The following is a 24,654-nucleotide window of genomic DNA, read 5'->3' as shown; positions in this document are numbered from 1 at the left end:
CTTTTCGATGTAACTGCTTTCCTTTTTCAATCCTTATTCGAATAATAGCATCATGTCTCACATCTGCGTTCGTTCCTCCGGCGCTAATGGTGATGACAATAGCGGTGAGTAGCGTCAGGTATTGAATAGGTTTCGGCTTTGCCGCTAAATGAGCCGCTGCATATCCAATTACGTCGCCCGTATCGGGTCGTGAAGGTGTTCCTTTCAGAACCCTATTTATAAATACTATAGCCACTCAAAGCCGATTAACACATCACTCGTTTTAATTTCGATTAGGTCGCTATATTCCCTTTCTATATCTCCGGTTAATATGAAATGATATTGCTATTATTAACATTATGAATATATATATATATATATAAAAATAAAAAACATATATTGTTGAAATAATGTTTTTATTGTATTAATATTTTCAATGGTATATTAAAATAAAAAATCAAATAAGTTGAGATAAGCTCATTTAGTTTGTTTGCATTCCATGTAGTTTATAGACAAGGGAAAACGAGAATTACTCTTGACCTGAATTGGCAAATCAGACCTGCTTTATCTGTAGCCTTGAAACGTGATGCGAAAACTGGCTGTTGAGTGAAAGCATTGTTGTACGTTTGATGCAATGATTGTATACGGTGTCTGGCCGGTTACCGTTTGAATACACACCGCGTCTTACCAATAGCAAAGCCATAGTATAACCATTAATCGGCTTAAATAAAGCCTTCCCTTCAACTTGGTTCGGACGCTTGTCAAGTGCTATCACATAGAGACAGGTGGATAACTCCGATTTTGCATAATTATCCTTTGGGGTTCGATCTGTTCAAAGGAAATTGCCTAAATCTGTAATTCGTTAAGGGTGTTAGTGTTTATTTCCTACATATTATGTGTGATGTACGCATGTTTTAAGTTACTATAAAATTGTAAATTAGCCATAGTTATGGTCAGCTATCTTAAGAATATCGTAAGGCTCTATGCAGCGTGGGAGGACTTTTATACAGAAAGAATACACGTATTATAAGTACACGTGCATCTTCAGTCTAGGTAACGTCTTCAGCATTCTATGGTATACACACACCGTAGGACGTGACTCTTTCAAAACAAAATTGAACATAGCATACGAAACGTTTATTTGTAACCGTTATTGAACGCTTTTCGTAAATTATTCTAAACGTAATTATGTATGATGTATGTGTGTGTGTTGTAGGCGTAGATGCGTTACGATGCACTCGTTTGCAAGTAAACGGGTGTGCATAATGGTTGCACGGTCAAGGTCGACCGTGGCCGCCAACCTGCTCTTGCACGTGGTCGATTGTTTCATACGTCTTTTGTGTGTATGTGGGCCGTGTTAACGGGTAAATTATGTAATTATGACGTAATAATATGGTAGGATTGTAAAATTATTGTAATACGATCAATAACAGTGTCTGTAACTTTGGTAATCAGTGCCAATGAACATAAACTGAGCGAAATTAGCAGTAGGCTATATTTTTTGAATTGGTGTGCCTGTGAGATTTTTGAGACAATACAATAGAAGATTGCCTGAAAATTGGATGAATGCAAGTCATGCGAAAACCGCAACCAAATAGCTTTTATAGGGCTGTGTTCTTTCAATGAAAAACTTTGTTGTAACACTTGTGTTGCTTCATAAACATAATACCTACTTCGTTTTAGTCCATGTGACTGAAACTTAAAGGCAAAAAAAAAAATTATTGGTTGCACTAAAAGCGCAGGACTCCAAGAAGCGAAGCGATCAGTAACGTTTCATTTTAAGAGAGTTCTACTTGTAACTGCATTATACTCTTATTCTGAGTTCTTTTATTCTAATTCCATCTTTATATTGGTAGAAATTTCTTGTGAGGTTTACGTTATAACTGTACAAAATTGATTAAATAATGATATTACATTAATTTAATTAGATATATAAGTCCACAGATGTGTGAAATAAACATATGTTCCGCAGTGTGTCGATGTCACACGATGTCGATGCAACCAACATAAAAGGTACTTAATCAGTCTTCATTTCCATGGTATCCGTACCTACTCTGTTTAAATAGTTTAATGAAGACGTGAATAAAATTGTTAGAATTATCAATAACCAGTCAATGCCAATAATACTATTTACGTATACCCATATCTTATATTTTTTACAGGCATATCTTCTCATTTTCACAACAATACTAAAATAATGTCTTAAAATATGGGCGATAAAATTTAACGATATGACTGAAGTAAATTAATGAAAACCTATTTGCGTTATATGAGCCTATAGAAATGGATAATTCTTGCAATAATTAAAAATAAGAATGAATGGTTAATTAATGACAGCATATTCAGAGGTTCGTTAGATTTCCTCTAATATTCATTACATTTGATGAGATCTGTCTAGGAGCCATAACAATCAGTGTATATTATGTGATGTCGCCGGGTGTCCCGGGTATGAATAGCAGTAGATTGAGAGCAAACCTAACACGGATATGTGATTGGGTATCTACTTCAACGCAGCCTCGACTATCGTCTAAATTGACAATATTCTCAAGAGATCAAATTAATTAAAAGTACCTGGACTCACAAGCATTACTGAATTAGTTACATGAATGAATGATGTCTTATCCGTGTAATATCTATATTCAAGTATATATAATCTATTTAGAATTGAAGAGTTCCAGTGTCAGGGTCTAGTCAACAGTTCTTTACTGTACGTGACGGATACGTCGAACGTCATGCATGAGTTAAATCTATCGACGACCTCGGTGGTCTGGCTGTCTAGCATACCGTTTTACGTCCGATGGTCGCGGGTTCGATTTCTCGCACGGCACAAACATTTGTATTCATGAGTATGATTGTTTGTATCGGTCTGGGTATTTTCTATGTATAATATGTATGTATTTGCGGAAAAAAATCTATGTATTTGTATCAGTTATCTAGTACCCATAACATAAGGTAACTTAGGTCTAGATGGCACTGTGTGAATTGTCCTGAGATTATTATTATTATAAATCTGCCGACACAAAATATCTTGAAGTAAAGTATATTACTACCAAATTTTCCATTGATGGAAACACTTTTAATAAATCAAAGTAATGACGGATATGAACTTGGCCTTTACGAGGATTCAAATATACCCAACAAATTAAGGGGTATGTCCAGAACCACTATGTCTATTGAATATATTTATAATGACTTATCTGTGATAGACTTATCACAAAAAAATATTTAATTATACTCGTCGATTTAAAGATATTGATTCGTATATTCAGCGTCGAAGAAACTTGTTTTGTAATTCGTCAAACGTAAAAAAGTTGATGATATTTGAAATCTCCATATTGAAAGTTTTCTGGTGTGACATACGGCATACTGAGTATATAGTTTATATCATTCATTCATAAATTTAAGAGCAACGCTCTTGTCGGAGGAGCTCTTGCCACTTTCTACGATCTTCCAACATATTCGATAAGGGTATTGGAGTCGTGTTGTATCAAGATATGACACGGCTCTAATTCTGTCTTTCATTTGCTAGATGCAGTTGTGCCTTGGTCTTCCTCTTCCTCTCTTTCCTTCTAGCTTTCGTCTGGCTAAGACCGGTCATTCAAATTCAAAGCTAATTCCTAATGCCATATCTTTTTTGTGGTATAAAAAAAAGATACGGCATTAGGAATTAGCTAATGGTGGCCAACAAGCATACGGTCTATAGTATTATAAACGGTTCGAGGGTAACCGTTTACCATCAGATGGGACGCCAGTCCTTGCCGACCCTTAAGAAACCATAATATACGCTTTTTGACAATAACCCTATCTTGTAGTCTCTAGGGAAACCCTTACCTGGCAGGTAGTTCATTCCACAATCTATATGTGCGCGGGAAAAAGCTCTGAAACCGCACACCTCCAATTTCCTACCAATAGGAAATCATTATATTATCCTTAAACTGTCGTAGAATGAATAGATAAGTAAATTAGAATAGCCGTGTTAGCGTTTTTGGAGTCACGGTCAAGGGCACAGAGTTTAGTTGGTAGTGATTAATCGACTAGTCAGTTTGAAACATAAAAATTACAACCTTTCAAACAATTTCATTCTCGTTTTTCGTTGGAAATATATTTACGTGAAACTTCACTCTTATTCGACTCGGTTTTTTAATGTAGCTATGTATGTATATTCTCAATTGTTTTCAAATAAAATCGCTGGTATGCAGATCTGGTATGAAATTAACAAATGTGTGTAAAATTGAAATTAAATAACAATGTAAAAAAAGAAAATGGATTGTTTTGTCTAGAATTATTTTAACGTAAATAACAATATAATTACGTGCGTCACGTCTAATGCATTTGCTTGTTAAGAATGACATTAAATACGGAACAACATTATTTATTATAATAGTGTAATAGTAGGACGAAAATCACTTACATAAAATGTAAATATATGTACCATCACTGTTTGTAGGATTGCGATAATTCAATACATTGATCTCACAAATTAACTTGTTTTTTTTTTTATTATTGATACAGGGATACGAAAGGGGCGGATCTCCTCAGCCGCCTACCCAACCGCCTCGCGCACCCAGTCCTGGACCAGGAGGGCAAAGCGCCCCTGGTGCGCTCTCACCTAACCAAGATACACAGCATCCGCCACACTTGCCTCCGCACGGGTCGCAACCACCACTGCAGCATCAGGTAATGTTTCCATAGACACTAATACGACAAAGGAATTATAAAGTTATATCATCTAAGTTGGTTAAAAGTCCCAAAACGAAATAATAATAATTTTAATTTAGGCTTATCGTCGTTTATTATCTCCATTCATAATTTCCATTAAGTCAACATACCACACACCACTCTATGTTTGTATAGATTGTTGAAATAAATATTCATAAGTACTTAAATGTAACGAGAGGGAACCGCAATGTTTTCCTAGAACATTAGTGGTTTAAACAACTCGTTCCATTAGTTGTCCTTGCAAAATACTGCCGCTGGCCAATATAAATATTATACGAATATCCTACCTTTTTAGTCCATTTATCAGAAACACTACGGGACACAAGTTTGTTCAATGATTTCTCCTGAATTCTCCTGAATCTGGCCTTTTCTTGCAAAACTAAAAGAGATCAATCATCGCTTTTCCTTTTTAACGCCAACTTTTTAAGAGTTTTCCGCCCTTTTCACGTATGCCGAATATACCCGGATTCACCTTTATAAAAATATTTATTTTTCTAATAAAAGTAGACTGAAGAAAACTTTGATTATTCAAAATTCACTGAATCTTCATCATTAAACTGTTATTTAATCTAATCTATATCTCTACATATAAATAAAAATGGAGTGTCTGTTTGTAATATTGAAATAACAGTTTTTTACTACATGCATATGAATATAAATACGGTACATACACCAAAATAATATTTTTTACAATATTTGTCTGTCTGTCTTTTTGTTCCGGCTAATCTCTGAAATGGCTGGACCGATTTTAACTGGACTTTTATTGACAGGTAGCTGATGTAATAGGAGTAACTTAAATAAAAGATTTTTTATAAAATAAAGGTAGCCTATACCTTTATTTTATAAAAAATCTTTTATTTTAGAAAAATATAGTTAAATTCCACGCGGACGAAGTGGCGGGAGTAGCTAGTTACATTACAAATAAAATTAATTTTTAAAAGTATACACTAACACCACGAATTTATTGAGGTTTATAGCCATTTAAAAATTCTCTCCTATAAAATAAACAAAATATATTTGAAGTCCTATAGAGTATACTAGCACATGTACATGACGCTATAGACACATTTGCTTGTCATTAATCGGTATATTGTCAAAAGCTAATATAGTAATCTCAAACTCTTATGGCATTTTAATCATTTATAAGTAAGTTGATTTTTTATTTAGGTTACAAAAATGATCGTTTATTTATTTTAAACATTAATATCATTATGGACTTTAGAGTAACTAATGGTTTTAATATAAATGCTACTGGAATAAGATATTATTTATTTTATATATAACCGCCGAATTTTTTATCAAAATATTTTACTCGATCTATAGAAAATGTCTCCATAATACCATTATTATTATAATATCATTACATACTAAAATATTTATACGAATGAAGGTACATACGTATAGCACAAACAGGAAATGGGAAAGAGACCGTGAAGTATGAAACAAGTTTAATTATTAATGTGAGCAATTCCGTTTACTCTCGAAGTCGAGCCAGTATTTTTATACTTACCCGACTACAGCCATTACAGACATCAGAGTAAAAACAAGTACTTTCCTCACTGTCTACATTATGTTTTGTTTCTTATTCGAAATACATGAATGAGCTATACGTCAAAACCGATATAATCGTCACGTGAATGTTTAACAATAACGCAATATTGCTTTACACTTAGACAAGTTTCCTATATATGTATGTGTGTGTTCCACATATATAAGTAATCGCGGTTTAATGAAAAAAAGTAAGTGTATCTATATAATGCAGGAAACGGGTTATAACTAGTACGGGTAGAACCGACGCCATGTTTGCCTAAGTTTATCGCGACGATATCATCAGTAGTGGCGGAAATTTTCGATAATTTTGGCCGCGGTGACTGCTCGCGCCAGCCTTGCTTTTGAGATAGCTCCCCAAACTATAAGATAAACGACTACCGGATAGTGAAGGAACGTTTTATTTCGCTGCCGCTCGAGCAATGTGGCCGCTATACGACACAGTTATATCGCGGCCTTATCAAACAAATAATTCTATAATCAATGTTTATTCATGCGATTAAATTGCCTATTGAAAATATTTTTTACGTCTTGCATACAGAAATAGTAGTTTATTTTTGGAATAAATTTTGCATATTCCACAAAACTCTACCTTAGATATTCTTTTATTGTGTCTTTACAAGAGTCAATTGAAATTTTTATATCCTTGAACTTGGTTTATCAATTAATTATTGAAAAACAAAATGGTATGTTGAAATGTAAAACCTTTAAAAGACGGATAGTGCACTCACGTTAGTGTAAATAAGTAGAGATAGGAATCTCTATTGCTTAGCGAAATTGAACCCACTCTATATGGAAAGTATAGTAATTCACGAAACTCAGAATGGAACTTTGGCTATGAACTTTACTGTTATGGCTTCACATTAAATGCTGGCAAATGGACGAAACCCTCCTAGTTAGCAATTTTTAAAAATTACCTTCACAACCATAACTATTTCAATAAACCGTCTATGGACATACCCAGCCTAATGGAGCTACTTTCGTTTTGTTCCTTTGATGTTCTTCGACTTTGTTTCTTACTTTAAAGAATTTAATAATAATGACTACGCACTTGTTTTTGGGTACTGATGGCATTATATTGTTAAAAATTAGGGATAGTTGTATTTTATTGTAAGGTATTGCCCTTATGAAAAATAGAGGCTGAAACTTATACAACAATATTTCATCGCTTAATTAGAATAATGGAAGTATTCAAAATGTACATTTTTGTCTTGTATTAAGAAAGCATTTAATTTTTTTTAAATTATTTAAATAATTTTTTCCTTTAAAGTTTCAAATTTCCACAGAAGTATTATATATCATTTTAAAGTATTTAGATAATTATTACGTCTTAATAATTATCTAAATACTTTAAAATGATATATAATACTTCTGTGGAAAAATGCGTGGTTAACTTAATTAACTTACATAAAAGTAGGCAATTCTAGCTTCTAATTTTGAAAAATGTCATTTTTCTATATAAATGACGACCTGTAAATATAGTGATATTTACCATCTGTGTAAGAATCAACCACGCATTAGAAGAAATATCGATATATGCTATTATATTAGGTACATGTCGTTGGAATATTGGACATACTAGATCGAATATAACGATGTTATTTATGCATTTTTAAACTATCAACACAAGTCGTGTGCATGGCGATTCTCTTTTAAATATAAATATAATCAAGGCATAAAATGAAAATATAAATCTCGTGCATTCGATTCATGCCGTCTTGTGCGTGACTGGCGAAGCAATGTCGTGGATGATCGGTTCGTCATAGTGCAGCGATTGGAATTCATAGAAGAACGTGAGCGGAGTGAGTGTTTTTGGCACGGTCCGCTCTTCGGCCGATTTGCATATTTGTATGTCCCGGCCGTATGGTTCGCACGTGGCCGGCCTAGCGAACCGTCAGCGTTAGATCTCTTCACATGTAATTTATCTATAGCACATGTTGTTAACGTATGAATCTTGAGCGTGTAGCTCAGCATACGCTTTGTTTTCGTAATTAGGGAGTTAATAGCTGATATTTTTTACAATTGTTATTATTTAGTATAAGTACTTCTAATGATACATATATAGGCAGTGTCATGTAACAATTCATAAAAGTCCGTAGAATACTAACATATTTCTTACGCGTTTAGTGATTCATTACTCTGAAATCTGTATCTGAAAAAAGTATTGTAATGTTATTCTGCAATAGTAACAATAGCTTGAGAGTTGGTAGCAGGGCTCTCTATGCGAGTTTAGTTGGATACAAAAAGGTCCGGTAAAAAGCATAACTAAATTTATTCTAGTCGTATTATTGAGAACAACTGTCGACAAAGAAATACTTCTATAGAGTTCCACCTCTGTCTTTATTTATCTACTTCATATTTATTTTTAAGTGTAGCTCGATACAAAAGCATTTCCCTGTAAGGAACTTGATATGAAACAAATATAGCAGTTGAAGGCTCACAATACTTAGAAACACGTTTCATCGTAATTGTAGTGCGGGGTGTAAAAATTAAACGTCAGTCAACTATCACGTAACTGGCAGAGCAGAACGCTTCAACTAACCCTCCGAGATGCGAGGGAGCGTCTTCTGTCGATTTTATACTCGACTCGAAGTGAACGCTGCCAAGATTCTGCTACAATTTATACTAACGTAAACCCGACCCTCTTTATCTTCACATAAAAGTCGCTTTACTTTTGTTCTATGTTCAGATGACGGTCGATTTCCCCAGGATTTTCTCTTTTAAATCAAACTTGAAAATTTAATTAAAAATTCTGATCTACCTTTATATTTTACATTAGTCACAAAAGTTAAAATAAGGGGATTGAACTTATGTGGCTGGAAATTACAAATGTCGTTTTATCTAATTTCTTGTTTCTGTTAGACATCGAAATCCGCTTCTAAAGTTAAATATTCCGATTAAATTAATGGATATCTAGAAACGTTATATCCTCATATCGATGCAATCTACCGAAGCAACATAAATCTAAACTCGGTTTGAGGCTTTACAAAAGTCGGAACGAGCGACCCGCGGTTAATACTCCGCGATGTCAGTGGAGAATTTTGAGAGTCAAGGGCCATTCCAGGCATCGTGATCGCTTGAGAGTAGTACGGTCGAAATGAAACGTCGTATCTTATTTTATGATTAGCGGCTCGAAAGCGCTTTGTAATTTTGTTAGTTCCGCCTTTCTGGTGCTGGGGGCGAGCACAGCGAGTGGAGATCGATGCCAGCATTACGTGCGAGTGCGAGTAGGAGACCAATAGTCGATGCTTGCTTCGTCCCTGTCACACGAACCGCCTACTAGTCAGCCATGTTGCGCTCGACCTGCGCTCGCCCGACCGCCATTGTAGCATTCGTGACTAGTGATGCCCTCACAAACGCAATCGATATTATTTAATCTAATTTTATCGCAGACCAAAATTGTTATAATATATAAAAAGTAAATATACATTATTAAAAACTGTCTTTGTTTCCGATCCTATTACAACAGGATCGAAGATTAAGTCGAATAGTCAAATATTTCACAAAAACAATTCCATGTCAATTATGTACATTACATAGTTTAATGAATATTGCTCCAAATCACTGAAACATCTCTGTTTCTAACCAAGATATAAATGTTTAAACTGTGTTTTAAATGTACAATTCCAAGTACAGTTTCTTTATAGGGAAATTGCATAATTTACTTAATTATTAAAAAATGCTTATAATTAACAAAACCGATATCTATAAAATATTGAAGGTTAGGTCGATAGAAAAGAGCTTTATTACCAGATAGATATGGGTTGATGAAATAGTAACTTGACCAACATTGTTTGCACAAGTTTCATCAGTTAATTTGTTTCTATTTAGGAATTTGTTTGAAGATAAAAAAATATGTAAATAATATAGGAATTGTTATCTATCCTCATCCTATCGCCGGTCATGGTATAGACACTTACACAGAAACAGCATCAAAAAGGCATAAAAACGAAACTGCCTGATAGATGCAATACATAAGCTACAGCAGTGATGATGCAGCAGCAATATCGCCTTAAGCGATTATGTTTGAGAAATATTATTATTCTACAAACGCGAATATCTTTTTAAGACGTTAAAATACGTTTCGAGAATGTGTGTATTTTAATATAACTACTTAGTGAAGTTACAATGTATATCGATGGAGTTTATGGATGTCGACAGTCGATATTATAAGGTATGCAGTGGAGTTGTAGCCGCTCCGAGCGGCTTCGGAATTAAAATGTCAGACGTGCGGCAGCGCGGGCGAGCGTGGGGGCTCGCAGGGGCCGCGGGGTGGTGAGGGGGGCGGCGGCGGCCGGCGTTATTAATAACCATAAGCCGGCAGACGCACGAACGTCCAGAGGGGCCACGCCAACCAAGCGGTAATGAGGAATCACTAATTATATTTTACTGGACTTCAGTACAAAGCAATGATAATATGCTTTATTGCCTGTTATATTTCAATAAACAACTTGAAAGAAAATAAAAAGCCTAACTTTTTACATTAACCATGACTTGCTGCCCGTAACCTATGACAGTAAAGCATTTGTAAATTGGTCTGTTATGCATATGATATCCAGTCCTAACTTTAGGACTAAATGACAATACATTAAGGTATAGTCGGTTTAATATTCCCCCATAGTAGGCTCGCCGCTTGCGCGAGACTGCTCTACCCGTTCGCTAGTTCGACCGACACTGGCCTCCGCCAGTAAGTCAGTATATTTTTTATTGTCAAGGAACTGTATTTGTCAAAGACTACGTTTAATTTTATTGTTTGACTTTTCTACAACCTGCTTTCAACTTTTTCCCAAAAGTTCGATTTTATGTTTACCTTTGCCTTATAAAGATTGAATTCTTTGGTGCTATGGGGTTCTTTGTTTGATATTTGGTTATCTTTGGATTTGCGATTAGTTTATTTGGTACATCACTATGTGTCACTTGATGTGATCCTATTTATACTATGAAGTAGTAAGTTCTTTAACGAATATCTCGTTATTTAATGTATTGACCTAGTTTTCTGACAGCAACTAAGAAGTGACTTTATGTCGGATTTCTGTTTTTCACAGTACATAAAGAGCAAGTTATCGTTGGCAGCACTCTAGTCTCATAATAACAAACTGCAAAATGCTCGGGATTCTCCGAACTTTACTGTGGCGGCCGCTCCCGGCTGGAAACCTCTAAAGCGCTGACTGTGGGGCGTACATTCTCTCCTGCGGCAAAGTCACGGTGGCAGGGCTGTCGGGAATTGCCGAGTTGGATAAATTATGCCGCTCGCTCCCTTTTGCAATCTCCGCGAAATAATGCAATTGAATTGTTGAGAGCCTTGACAACCTTTGTCTTGTATGTTGGCCGCTTCATTATCTAAATAAAACCCCTTGCTGATTCTAACATTTTACATTTGCTTTGGACAACCCTATATACCTAGAAGTTCTCGTTAACATAAAGATACTACCTTTGGATATATTACTTTGAATTATTGCTGGTAGCAGCCATGTAACTTTCGAAAGAAATGTTTGGCAAAATATTGGTGTTGTAATATTTTGCCAGCGGTATATCCCGTAATTCTCATAGCTATTGTTTTTTTTTTATTACCAGTACCGATTAGTAAAATTGTATAAGAATTTCAACATTATTGTAAATTGACTTATAACTTTCTAAACATACACGGCCTTATTACAAAAAGATAAATCTGGTTTAGCACTAGTAATAAACCATTCACCAATGTATTCCTTATTACAAAATGAAGTTTATCTCTAAATCGTGATTCGTCTATGGTCTAAAGTTAGACCTGCGATGCCCCTAGTTTAACAGTGGTCTAAATGCAAAAATACAAACTCCATTTTAAAAATTCTATTGTTTTTTTTTTGGAAAAATATTTTAACTAAATTAAAAATATATTAACTAAAAATATTTAAAGCAAATTTTACGACAATAAAAACATATAAAAGACGTTAATTGTTATTTTTTCACTCATTTGACTTTGAAATAGTCATCATTCGAACGATCCAATAAAAATATCTCGCCATTCCTTTTCTCCGTATAGGACTCCTACTTATAATTTAAAACTGATTTTCAGCCTAATAGTACATTAATAAATATTATATATTAATGAAATAGTTATAATGAAGACATAGATAAATAGAAATAAATTTATTTTTAGTTTATACATTTTTCTTTGAACTAATATTATTTTTGATCTTTTCAGTTTTCTGTTAAAATGGAACGTAATTGTACGGTGACAGACATGAGTGACTGATTTCTGTATGGAATACATAATGAACGATTTAACTGTAATACTAAGTAGTCCTCTGTTAGATCTGGATTCGTAATAATGTTAGGTTTATTCCAAGTATTAACTTTAGGAATGGTTGACCATTTAGACCACGTAGTTTTAACAGATTTTTTGTAATAAGACCGACAATGTTTATACACGCATTTGATTATTATTCTTAATTAAACATTTGTTTTAGATAGACATCGATATACTATTTTTTCACAAGGTCCGACTTACGGGTATCCGGCGATGGGTAAGATTGATATGATATATAGACGAATAAAACAAAACGTTCTGCATTATTATTGGGTTTAATTTAATATGACATTATGCAAACCTAGATGTAGCGTGTATTGCAATTTTTGGTCGTTAATTACTTTCTAACGGTTGTTTTCAACAGCACGTATATCTATTTATAGTTTTACTACATGCAAACCTCCACTGATTTTGCTAAGTTTACTTACCATATTAATGATTATGAGATCCAATATTAAGGAAAAGATCGAACGCTATGTAGGTATAAGTTTCATTTGTTTTATTTTAAATTGTAACTTTCTTAAGGAAATGTTTTCCGCCTTATAAAACCAAAATAAAATAGATGCTAAAAGCCTAGATAATGTTAATTCTATGCTATTCATCTTGCAAGTTTGCGTTTCACTAAAGTACCTATAATATTTATGTGTTCAAATAGGCTGGGAACAATGTGATTCCATTGAAGTTTTCTTGGTTTGGCACAAAGCTTGTGTCGATGGTATACAATTAAATAGATTGGTGCCCTGTTTTTAACTTTTACCCTTGAACTTTTAGCTATGGCTTATTTAAATAATATAAATAAAATAAATAATAAAAATCATTCAGTATACATTCATTTATATTCTCAAATGCATTTATTTTATATTATTACTCCAAATCCATCTTAACTGTCATATTTTGACTATCAATATAGATTAATTAATTATATTACTATGTAAATTGTCTATGTGTGAAAGATTATATTTAATTGCATTTAATAAAATCACATTGTTGTACGCTACAATATTTAAACACTACTGAATTAGCAATCAAGTACTAACAACTAAGTATATATTATTCCTGATTGTTATCGGTTATCACATACCATAAACGCATTTACACCAGACTCAGCTATCAGATAGATATTTTGTCTATTCGCTTATACCAGCCCTAACACCAAATTCTAGGAGCTACTAAACTTCCACAGCGTATATATAGTTTTTATATAAAACATAGGTCCTCTATGACCATACCCCATACGGGCGTGAGTTCTAACTGAAATACGATGATAATGACTTCCCAACATAATTTTGGTGGTTAAGGGTGTCTGTACATCAGTAATGTAGTGACATGTATTCTGACTACGAGATGGCTTCAACATAAAGAAGAACAGAATGGAAATATAATTAATATAAAAGAAAAACAAATCTCAAGTCTTAAACGAGTAGTACCACATAGACATAATGTTGGCATAGAGCAGTAGGGAGAGTAAATAAGATATATAATAATTTTCGTTTAGTTTGTGCATTAAAAGAAATATTATTTTTTAAATTTTCACCTTATGAATATGAGTTAGAAGTCGCGGCTACCGTTTCTTCACCGGTAACAACTGAAATATATCAGCGTGCAAAGTTTTCTCTCGAAAATTCAAAATAAATGCACTGTTGAACAAACAGTGCCTTTCTTTTACACTAAAATGTAGCCAGTCTCTTATTTCTCTTTAAATTCTGTATTATTCTTTAGCTTTTCTACAAGTTCAATGTAGTGTGCAGAGCTGAAGTTAGAATTTATTAACAGACATTTTATAAGATATGTATATTATTGTATATGCTAAGGATTCGGGAAAAACAGTTGGAATTTACTTTCAACAGGATTGTCAGAACAATATTGTGCTGACATTACTTCTACTCAAAATATTAAAACCTTAATGTTCACACTAAAATGTTCAACTTTAAACCTAAAGTAACGTAATTTTTACGAAAAAATAGAAGTCATGAGTGAGAGATGAAATATAGTATAATATAAAAAGGAGAAATAGAAAATTACAATAGGCGAATGTTACACCGTTAAGTGAGATTTGTATACTATATAAAAATATCCTATTTTAATATAGTAGTGTTTATACTACCGAGGATGGGTGTTTTATGCCTATTATTATTGTTCAAGCAAAAGTACTGGTTGGTTTCCAATTCAGTATAATACACAGTTAGATCGTATCGTAAATAACACAGGATACTTTTCATCCGAATTCACGCGGGTATTGTCCTAGGATAAACTAATACTTACATTAATATGGTTATAGAGAGAGCGAGTTGGTTACTTGGTAATGAAACTGTCGGTGTAAAAACAAGAAAGGACATGTTACGTTGGGTTCGAGCACATATGGAAAGAATGTCGGATGAAAGGATGACGGAAACACATATACAATGCAAAAGTGAAAGGATGCGTTTTCCTACTGCGGGAAGGAGTGCCTAGACTGACTGACCTATACTATATATGTGTGAAGTTTATTTTTTGTTATGTCACTTAATTTTACGATTTGCCTAGCGTTAAAGGTTTAGCGTTAAGACTGAATTATGTAATGAAATATAAATAGTATATAGGTGTGTTAAAGTATTATTTATAAACTGCTAAAATCATATATATGTATATATATATATACATAGATCCTATTTTATATGTATGTCACTTAACTAAATAATTAACTAATTACCGGCCAAAGGATATCATTTAAATGTGTTTGTTCTAAGATATATTGTAAGTTTCACTTCTTAGAATGGTTATCTTCGTAGTAGTTTTATTCAAAATGGCATCTGTGGTTTATTGAATACTAGCTACTCGCCCCGACTTCGCACGGGTGTACATGTATTATATATATAAACCTTCCGCTAGAATCACTATCTATTTAGAACAACCGCTTCAAAATCCGTTGCGTACTTTTAAAGATTTAAGCATACATAGCGACGGACAGACAGCGACATCGCTTTTATTTTATACCATGTAATGATTTAATTAAAATTAATAATATCTAATATTGTATTTAAATTACTTATTTATTAGGTATTTTGATCTTTGTGTACTTTTATTTTGTAAGATGGCAATTTCTCTTTAAGTAAATTAAGATCTTATAGCGCAAGTTATCAATGGTAACTAAAGTACTGGTAGAATTTGGAAATTTTGCATTATATTCCCTATTTATTAAGTATGAAAATATATACCAACGGCTTTCAAACTTTGATTTTAGCGCTTCGGTTGCGGGCCGAGTTTGAAGCCTAGCGTTCGGCTTACATTGCTGTTGCTGGAACTTACTTTGAGTTTAAGCCAATGAACTTTTTGTCATGCTCGTTTGTATGAAGACCCGAATACCCTACTACTATTGTGAGCGATGGGACTGTATTTGTATTAAGCTAATAAATATAATTATGGAAACACGGTTTTTTTAAGAAGGAATATAGTATAATTGTACGTCTCAAAAGTAAAGCAGATCACGGAAAAATAAGAATGACAATATAACATTTTTCTATATAAAATAATAGACAATATTAAACATAAATAATATAAAAAAGTTGTAGAAATAGAAGTAGTCCTGAAATAGATATTATCTGAGACTGTGTTCTAAATTTCTAAAAAATATATTGATATTGTGTGTGCATTTTTTTGTTTATCATATAGTGCTTTTACAGTTACTTACTTTTTTTTTTTATATATTATAATTTGAGCGCGTTTGACCGCAATCTCACCTGATGTTAAGTGATGATGTGGTCTAAGCTGTTACACGCAAGCTCAAATAATACCTATTCACTCTTGACTTAAAAGACCCAATGTTGTAAGAGGCAGGAAAAATAGACGCTGGTAGAGAGTTCCACTCCTTAGCTGCTCGCATAAGGAAAGATGATGCAAAACGGTTAGTTCGAGCAGCTGGGATGTCAATAGTGTAGGGGTGGAGCCGCTCTCTACGTCTTGTTGTACGTTGATGGAACGGTGCTGGAGCAATGAGGTTGTGCAGTTCTTGAGCACATTCGCCAAAATGGAGCCTATAGAACACCGATAGACAAGCTACTTTACGTCGGTGATTAAGACTTTGAAGCCTCTTAGCTACAAGTGATTCGTCCTCGATAAGTCTCCTTGCTCGTCTGTCGATTGAGTCTAGAGCGTCAAGTTGGTACTGAGCGGATCCATCCCATAAGTGGGAACAATACTCCATGCAAGATCGGACCTGTGCTTGGTATAGCGTTAAAAGCTGTCCAGGCGTGAAGTATCTTCTAACCCTTGAGAGGACGCCCAGTTTTTTTGATGCCATTTTAGCTCTAGATTCAATATATGCCCCGAAATTTAGGTTGGATGATATTGTTAAACCTAGAAGATCGAGATGGTCAGAAACCGGGACAGATGCATTTCGAAAAGTTGGAGATAGGTTAAAGGGGTTATTTTTAGTGGAAAAAAGACAAGCTTGGGTTTTTATAGCATTAAATCTCATGAGAATAGGCATCACCCCAGTCAGATACCGTCTGTAGCTTCTGATCTATTCGCCTAATCAAACTCTGACGTTGGGAATTCAACTCTGCCCCCCCGGCACTACTATTAAGCAGGTACCTATCTGAAATAGTACTATCGTCAGCATACCCCAGGATTCCGGGTTTAAGCACATCATTCATATATAGCAAAAATAATGTAGCGGAAAGAACGGACCCCTGAGGCACCCCGGCATTGATGTTAAAGAGGTCAGAAGAGCAGCCGTCAATGACTACCCTTATCGAACGATCTTTTAAAAAGTTCGAAACCCAGCAGCAAAGACTATTAGGGATACCAAAGGAGGGAAGTTTGCTTATAAGTCCATCGTGCCAAACCCTGTCAAACGCCTTGGAAACATCAAGAGATACAGCAAGAGCTTCACCATATTTCTCAATAGCTTCTCCCCATTGATGCGTAGCGTACACAAAGAGGTCGCCAGTAGATCTGTTTTTTCGAAATCCGTACTGTTGATCACTGAGGAGCTCATTGCCTTCTAGGTACGTTAAAAGATGGTTATTTAATATACGCTCCATAACTTTACAAATTACGGATGGTATAGCAATGGGACGATAGTTAGAAGGGTTTGCTCGATCACCTCCTTTGGGTACCGGTTGGATATTTGCAAGACAGAAGAAGAAGTTACTGAGACAAATCAGTATATAACTTTTGTAAAAGTGTTCTTAATTTATTTGAAACTCTCTGTGTGCAATTCCGACTTATACTTTATCGTTTCAATTATTAATTTCTCGTAACAAAAAGGAATGAAAGAAAATAGAAAAAAAGAAATTCAGCGTGTGAATTACATAGGAAATAACTTAAAACCTCATTTTAGCTATCCTTTAAAAAGTTGATAAGGTATAAAAATATACTTTAAAAGACCTGAAGACAGGAATATATGATTAAAACGTCAGTTTAACTCACGTCCCGTACTATGGTCGGCGTCAGTTTTAATTAAATAGTTGCCTATCGCGACTGGTGACTGTTCCAATGCTATGACCGCGAAGTGTCTGCAACAATACAGCCTACTATAATCACTTGAGTGGTCTGCGATTCAATTATTTCTTGCTATTTTCGTTTGGCCATGAAAACATTCTTGGAAAATTCTCCACTCCTAACAAATTGGCGACTATGGTTTTTTGTAAAGCGTATTATCTTGTTCACAGGGTTATCCACCACCGCCAAGGCCCGCTCAGCCGTCCACACCCAATGCCCATGATCCTGACTCAGTAAGTATTTTTATATTCCACTTCTTTCGCGGTAGGTGGTACTTTCATAGATGTTTCACGCAGGCTTGTTCTGATAAATAGATTTCTATTTAACGTTTGTAGCCATATTTAATTTTCAATTCTGCGGTCTGATGAATACTATTAAAATAAGGGCTTACTGCGTTTTTCTCGCTTTTAAGCTATAGGTCCGCTTCTATTTATTTCTATAATAGTAAATTACAAGAATAAATCAGGATTTAATATTTTAAAATAATATACAATATAGCACTAATTAATATTATAACAGTCTGGCAAGACTAATGGGAACTTTATGCTCTTATAATCGCCAAATTATGCGACAGATTATAGTGCTATCTCGACTCAAATGGTCATTAACATTTGAATGAAGTGTACGGTGGGAAGGCTGCGATCAATCATGACAGTCGATGAGTCAAGTCGCGTATTAAAACGCTATCAACTTAACCGTTCACCTAAATAAAATTCATATTTGCGTGTGGTATATAATCTATGCAAAATAATTAAAAGAATATGAGTATATTATGGTTAAAAATTAAATGATAATGAATGAATTTTAAAATTAAATCAAAATATGTTTCGTTCAGTTTTACTTTTAAAAGTAAAGAGCTAAAACATTAACCATAATAGGATTCTTATTAAACTAACAGTGAAAATTTTGCCGTTGATAGAAAAGTAATATTTAAAAGTTTTAGTAACAAAATATGAAGTCCAAATATTTTTTTTAGATTAGACGTAGATTCTTAGTATGTATCATGTTCTATGATTAAGGTATTTAAAAAATACTTATTTATAAATATTATTACAAACATATTACGTCGACCTCAAATAAATGGGATAAGGAAGAAGCAGATGATGATGATTATATTAATTAACAAGTAAAAAATACTGTTTAAATATTTCTTATTATAATTATTAGTATTACAATAATATAGGATTTATTATTCGTATATTATAGCTTATTTCATTGTTTTGTGAAGCTATTGATGACAAAGCACGTTTCAGTGTAAGATGCTGTTGTACACTAATGGGCGAATAATGTAGGCGTTTACTCACGTAAATGGCGATGTACAAAACGTTGTTTGAAAACAACATAGGCTATGTTTGTTAGTTCGTTTTGTTTATTTCATTTAATTATATAATATCTTAGGTTTTATCTTGAAAATCTTTATATTGAAATGAAAAACTCGTGCCAAAGTGTCAATTTTAAAGATGTATTTAATTTTAGACTAAACTATGCATTGTAATAGGCAAGAAATGGAAAAAGGAATTGAATATTATTTTGGTCTCGTTTGTCGTGTTTACGACAGAAGGTATAAAATAAAAATATTTATTGACCAATCCAAGTGCTTTCGTTCTCCTTCTGTGTATAATGCTAAAAAAACAATGTGACTATATTGTAATTTTCTATGACTATGTCATAATTTGAACTTATATTATTTAAATCTACATAAACATTCACAATAAGTGTATAGTCTTTGAAATCTGAACTCTTACTTTATTAAGTCTTTTTTTTATTCCGTTTGTCATTATCTTATTGTATCGTGATGGTTGTATGCATTTATAGAAACTGACTTAATGTATCGAATATATTGGTTAAACTTTAAACTTTGAAGCGGAATTCCATCCAATAGCTATACTACTTATACTAAGAACCCAAAAACGGAAGGATCGAAACCAAATTATTAATTTATAACTCACATATAAATCAATAATATATATCAACGAAATGCTAGAAAATATTCGAATAAACAAATGTGCTGGAAATTAAATTGTATTTTGCCAGACAGCGTTCTTGCAATTTTTCACGTTCAGGGACTAAATTTCCATATGCTTGCTATAGAGGGTGGTGACGTGGAAAGGCCGGCGAAATTTCAAATATCCATGTTCTGTTCTGTGTAGAGTCCTGAATTTTGTAGAAATTTTATACTAAATTGGTATATGAAAATGAACTAATTAAGTTTTGCATACATATTCCTATAAACGGGATTATATATTAGATAACTATGATAATTCAGCGTCCAAATATCGGGGATCTCATAAATAATATTTACATTAAATAGCCCGTTTATATAACGTGAACAATTGTAAACAACCGTGAATAAATTTAAAATAGTGAACTAAGATTTGTTTGTAAGAGTCGAGGTAATTTAGTTTGTAATGGAACTTGGTTATCTTTACCGTTCTTGTAATCGACTTCTTTATAAAATTTCGTAAATGATTTTAAATTAATTGTTTTCATAGTGACTAGGCGTGTGTTTATGTGACTGTGACAAAATAGCACATTCAATGTTAATAATAGCTTAACATTCCTTTCTATTAATAGGCATATGCAATATTATCGAATTCGCAACCAATGCTCCGTAATATCTTCTTGACATTGGAAATTGTGACACACCCATAGCCGTAAATATCTTTATTTTTGCTCATATGTCACTCCATATAAAAAATAAAATGCATTTTCATATGGAATTGTTCCGAGAAGAAAATGGTAAATATATATTTTTTCTCTATTACACATCCGTCTTAAATATTATTTAATATGCTAACGTAATTTGAAATGTTCGGAGTGTTATAAACATATGTACGTATGAAAAGTAATACTTTATTCAAATTCTGAAATACACGATTTTTGTTTTTGTCGGATACTTAACTTTTATTACACTAGAATAATTATAATTTGATGTTTCCTATTTCATTTTATCAAATCCTTACGGACATTTTCTCAATATTGAGAAAAATATTACTTAATTTCTTGTCTAAATTTCAATACCATGAAGTATAAAGTGCGTGTAATTATACTGTAATTAAGTATACTTTGCACAGTCAGTTGGTTAGGAAACCCCATTGATCAACGGGTCATAGCTAACATCATAGAGCTTACTGCAGATCAAAGCGACGTGAGACTGAACGTTAATATATGTACGGATGATTGAGAAGGGTATACATGCCCCCGGCTAGTGCTATTGACACCAGATTGTACTCAAAAATATAATCGAGAACACGAGGCATGTTAAATTATAGGTGTTACACGATTATCACGCATATCCCACACTAATGTAAATTATAACGTATTATGTAAATAGCTTGTTTATTTTGGTAGGTATTATGACACAAAACAAAACTATGTCATTGACACTCTAAAAGGTTTTACGATCACAATTCACGGAAAGGTGAAATAAATTACGCGATAAACAGTAATATAAAATACATAAGGTACTTTATTAATCGTCGGTTTTTACGACACTATCAACCATTGAAAAATATGGGGTACTTGAAATTCGGAACCCTAAAGCAGTGCGTATAGATAAACGGGGTTGTTTGATGTTGATTGATGCCGTTAGGCAAGCGAGCATTGTCTCGCTTCGACCGGGCGGGCCACCGGCGCCTGGGGAACCCGAGTAAGGAATTATTAAACCGGCCGATTCCACGATGTGACGCTTTATGTAATGAATGTACCGAATGCTCCACAGCACCCGGACTGAGGGGACCCGTACGTCAATTGTATGTAACGTACATTATGGTCCTGGTACCGTATTGGTTTAATAATGTAAAAGTAAAAATACTTTTATCTGCATTAAATATACAAAAAATAGATTAGTGTAAAATAATAGCCAAGCAATAGTAATTTTATTTCTTTGTATATCTCTGGGTAAGACGCCCATAGACAAAATGCTAAGTGGTCATGGAGATGATAACTTTAAATATACCTAATAATGTTCTATTCAACGTATTTGTTAAATTGCATACTTTTTTTATTTTCCTAAGTATATAATCTAATACATAAAACGATTAAACGTTATATAATATAAAACGGAAAATAAAAAAAGTATGCAATTTAAACCTAATGTACCAGTTTAACGGATATTTTTTTTAATTGATGGAATGTGACAAAATAATATATCTACTATTTGAGATGATATTATTTTGTTCATTGATTACTTCAATATAAATGTAATAATCTGTCAAAAACATTATTACATTAAATGCAAGAGCCTTATTCAAAACAGTTGAAATCTCTACTAACTGTTTTACATCAATTACCGGCATCATCAAGGATTCCAAAAACATATTTCAAGATAAAATCTTAGGTAGTCAGTTAAATTTCAAGCGTTTTGTTGGAGCACAAAGGGGAGTGGAATTACTCAACGAGAGGAACGGGTATTCAGTGTACGCAAGAAACGCGAAGGGCTCTAATTTGAGTTATTTATTTATGCAACTTTACGTCGACGCGATGAATGACTGTAGAGAAATATGCCGCCGCACCCATAGCACAAGAAAGGGGATGCTTTAAAATGTCCTTTTGGTTTTACCTATTAAGTGTATAGCTTTTGTAATGCCGCTAACACGTCATTCGAATGTTGATTTTTAGTGATTGATTTTAATTTGAGTTTAGCACACGTTACAAAGCAAATAAATTTTCTCAAATGAAACTAACACGTTAAATTCTATTGGCAAGAACATTTCACTATTTCTCGCTGTATTTTTGTAATAATTTCATTTTCGTACGATATATTCAAAATTTATATGTATAGTAAATATCTATCTGTATAGTAAATTTATGCTGCGATAGGAGGGGAATAATCATAACGAAGTAAAATATATTGTGACATTTGTAATCTGTTATCATAGACTCACTATAAGATATTAATTTGCAACAATGACAAAGTAATGTACGAAGCGAAATATTCAAATTTAAAAAGCGAGAGGCAGGCTGCTCCGTTGCTCGACCGCTGCACGTACATAATAAACGAGATTGAGTGGGTTGGCGTAGACGCAAATGAATGACGGTAACAGTAGAGAGCGTAATCAGCAGACAGGCGACGTGCGTTCGCATGTAAAAACAAAGCAAATACATTTCACTATGGAAATTTTCAGACAAATTGTACTACAGTTACGAACGTGACCGATAAACGAATTTATATGCGACTACAAATTTTCTTTGGCAAACTTTTAGCAGTAAGAGATTTACATAAGCTAAAAAATGTAAAGATGCATGTACCGCGGGAAATTCCGTAGAAAAACGTAGTCAATTTTAAAGCTCGGTTTTGAAAGGACAATTGCTTATCATAAACAGCGAAAATAACAATAATTGTCACAAGTCCACAAAAGAACACTAAAAGTTTTGGGAATTCAAGTAAGGATATAATTGCTACTATAATTTTTAATCTATTTGTGTCCACTGAGCTCAATATAACACACTCTTTCTGGTACCTTCTACCATCTATTGTATAATACAATATACTAATGAATGTAAGTAATAGACCGTTGCTTATTTTTATATACCTAACTAGTTATTCGGGAAAAAGACTTACCTGCAGTTTTTATTCTTGTGACCTTGTGGCAGTACCTACTCATAGATATTATTACTTCTTGTAAACAAATGTTATTTATTCATTTCAGTAATTGTTTTTATTCCCTGATATGTTTGATTGCGAGCACAAATCTCATTTTCCAAACATGAGCTTTTCCTACAAATTGCGAATAGTCACAACGCTCGCACGAGTACGTTTCATTTTTAATTGAATATGCGGAGGGTGCTACGTAATCCGGCCCTGGTACGCCTCGAGCACCAAAATTCACGTAGCTACCCCCTGTTTGTTTTTGTTACAGACTCTCATTTTAACTGCTTTCTATTTCAACTCCGTTGTTTCATTTGCCCTGTTACGTCTATTGCTTTTGGAACAATAGATACTTACTATTTTTATTTTATTATATTAATTTTGTATAATAAGTTCATTAACAATGTTTTTCGAAAGTCATATATTAGTCGTTGATAAAATTTTATCGCAGCGTATATTTTATTTAGTCGTTTGGACAGATAGATGGAATGGCCGCGTTCGGCTCGAATGTAATTATTGCGGTCCGATTTCGATAATACGCTGCGAGGCCGAGCGAGCGCGCACAAAATGTGGTCGGCAACTCGTTTCATTTTAATAATTTATACGGCTCACAAAACAGATAAAGCATTTTCATGTAGCTTTCAACTTTACAGACACACATATTTTGTTATATTTATAAATTATTGAATGATGCAGAATTAATTATATCACTGTCTGCATTGTATTAAACTTCATACCAAATGCATTACTCTATATATTTTCTCGATATTTTTAGTGTAGTAAGTACCTCCAATCACTAATGCGAATATATTTTTTAGTACAGTCGACAATAAAAAGATTTGGACCCACCACGGGTTTCGCGGGTCGGGTGAGCGGATTAATCGCGCTGTAAAAAGGCTGGATCGCCGGTAACGAGGTTGTAAAACCGGACCCGGCCCATAACTGAACGAACGGCTCCTTGATAGGTGGGCACTAAACCTAGTCGCTTATTTGAGCTTATCTTCTTACATGGTAATTTAGGTTTTACGTTTTTCCAAAGCCTTTGTAA

The 24,654-nt window shown here is 33.7% G+C and overlaps 1 protein-coding gene across 1 annotated transcript in view; it reads left to right on the top strand.

The window, feature by feature from the left end:
- Positions 1 to 24,654, top strand: part of LOC131846633 (trithorax group protein osa) — a 102,412-nt gene that overhangs the window by 27,720 nt on the left and 50,038 nt on the right. The window contains exons 3-4 of the mRNA XM_059195986.1: positions 4,492 to 4,656; positions 18,187 to 18,249. Coding sequence (XP_059051969.1) covers positions 4,492 to 4,656; positions 18,187 to 18,249 — 228 coding nt within the window. The remainder of the gene's footprint in view (positions 1 to 4,491; positions 4,657 to 18,186; positions 18,250 to 24,654) is intronic.

The sequence above is a fragment of the Achroia grisella genome, unplaced genomic scaffold, assembly GCF_030625045.1.
Source record: "Achroia grisella isolate CSIRO2021 unplaced genomic scaffold, CSIRO_AGI_Agris_v1 utg511, whole genome shotgun sequence".
Classification (NCBI taxonomy): Eukaryota; Metazoa; Arthropoda; class Insecta; order Lepidoptera; family Pyralidae; genus Achroia; species Achroia grisella.
The sequence above is the reverse complement of the archived record's forward strand: the minus strand, read 5'-3'. Positions and strand labels throughout refer to the sequence as shown.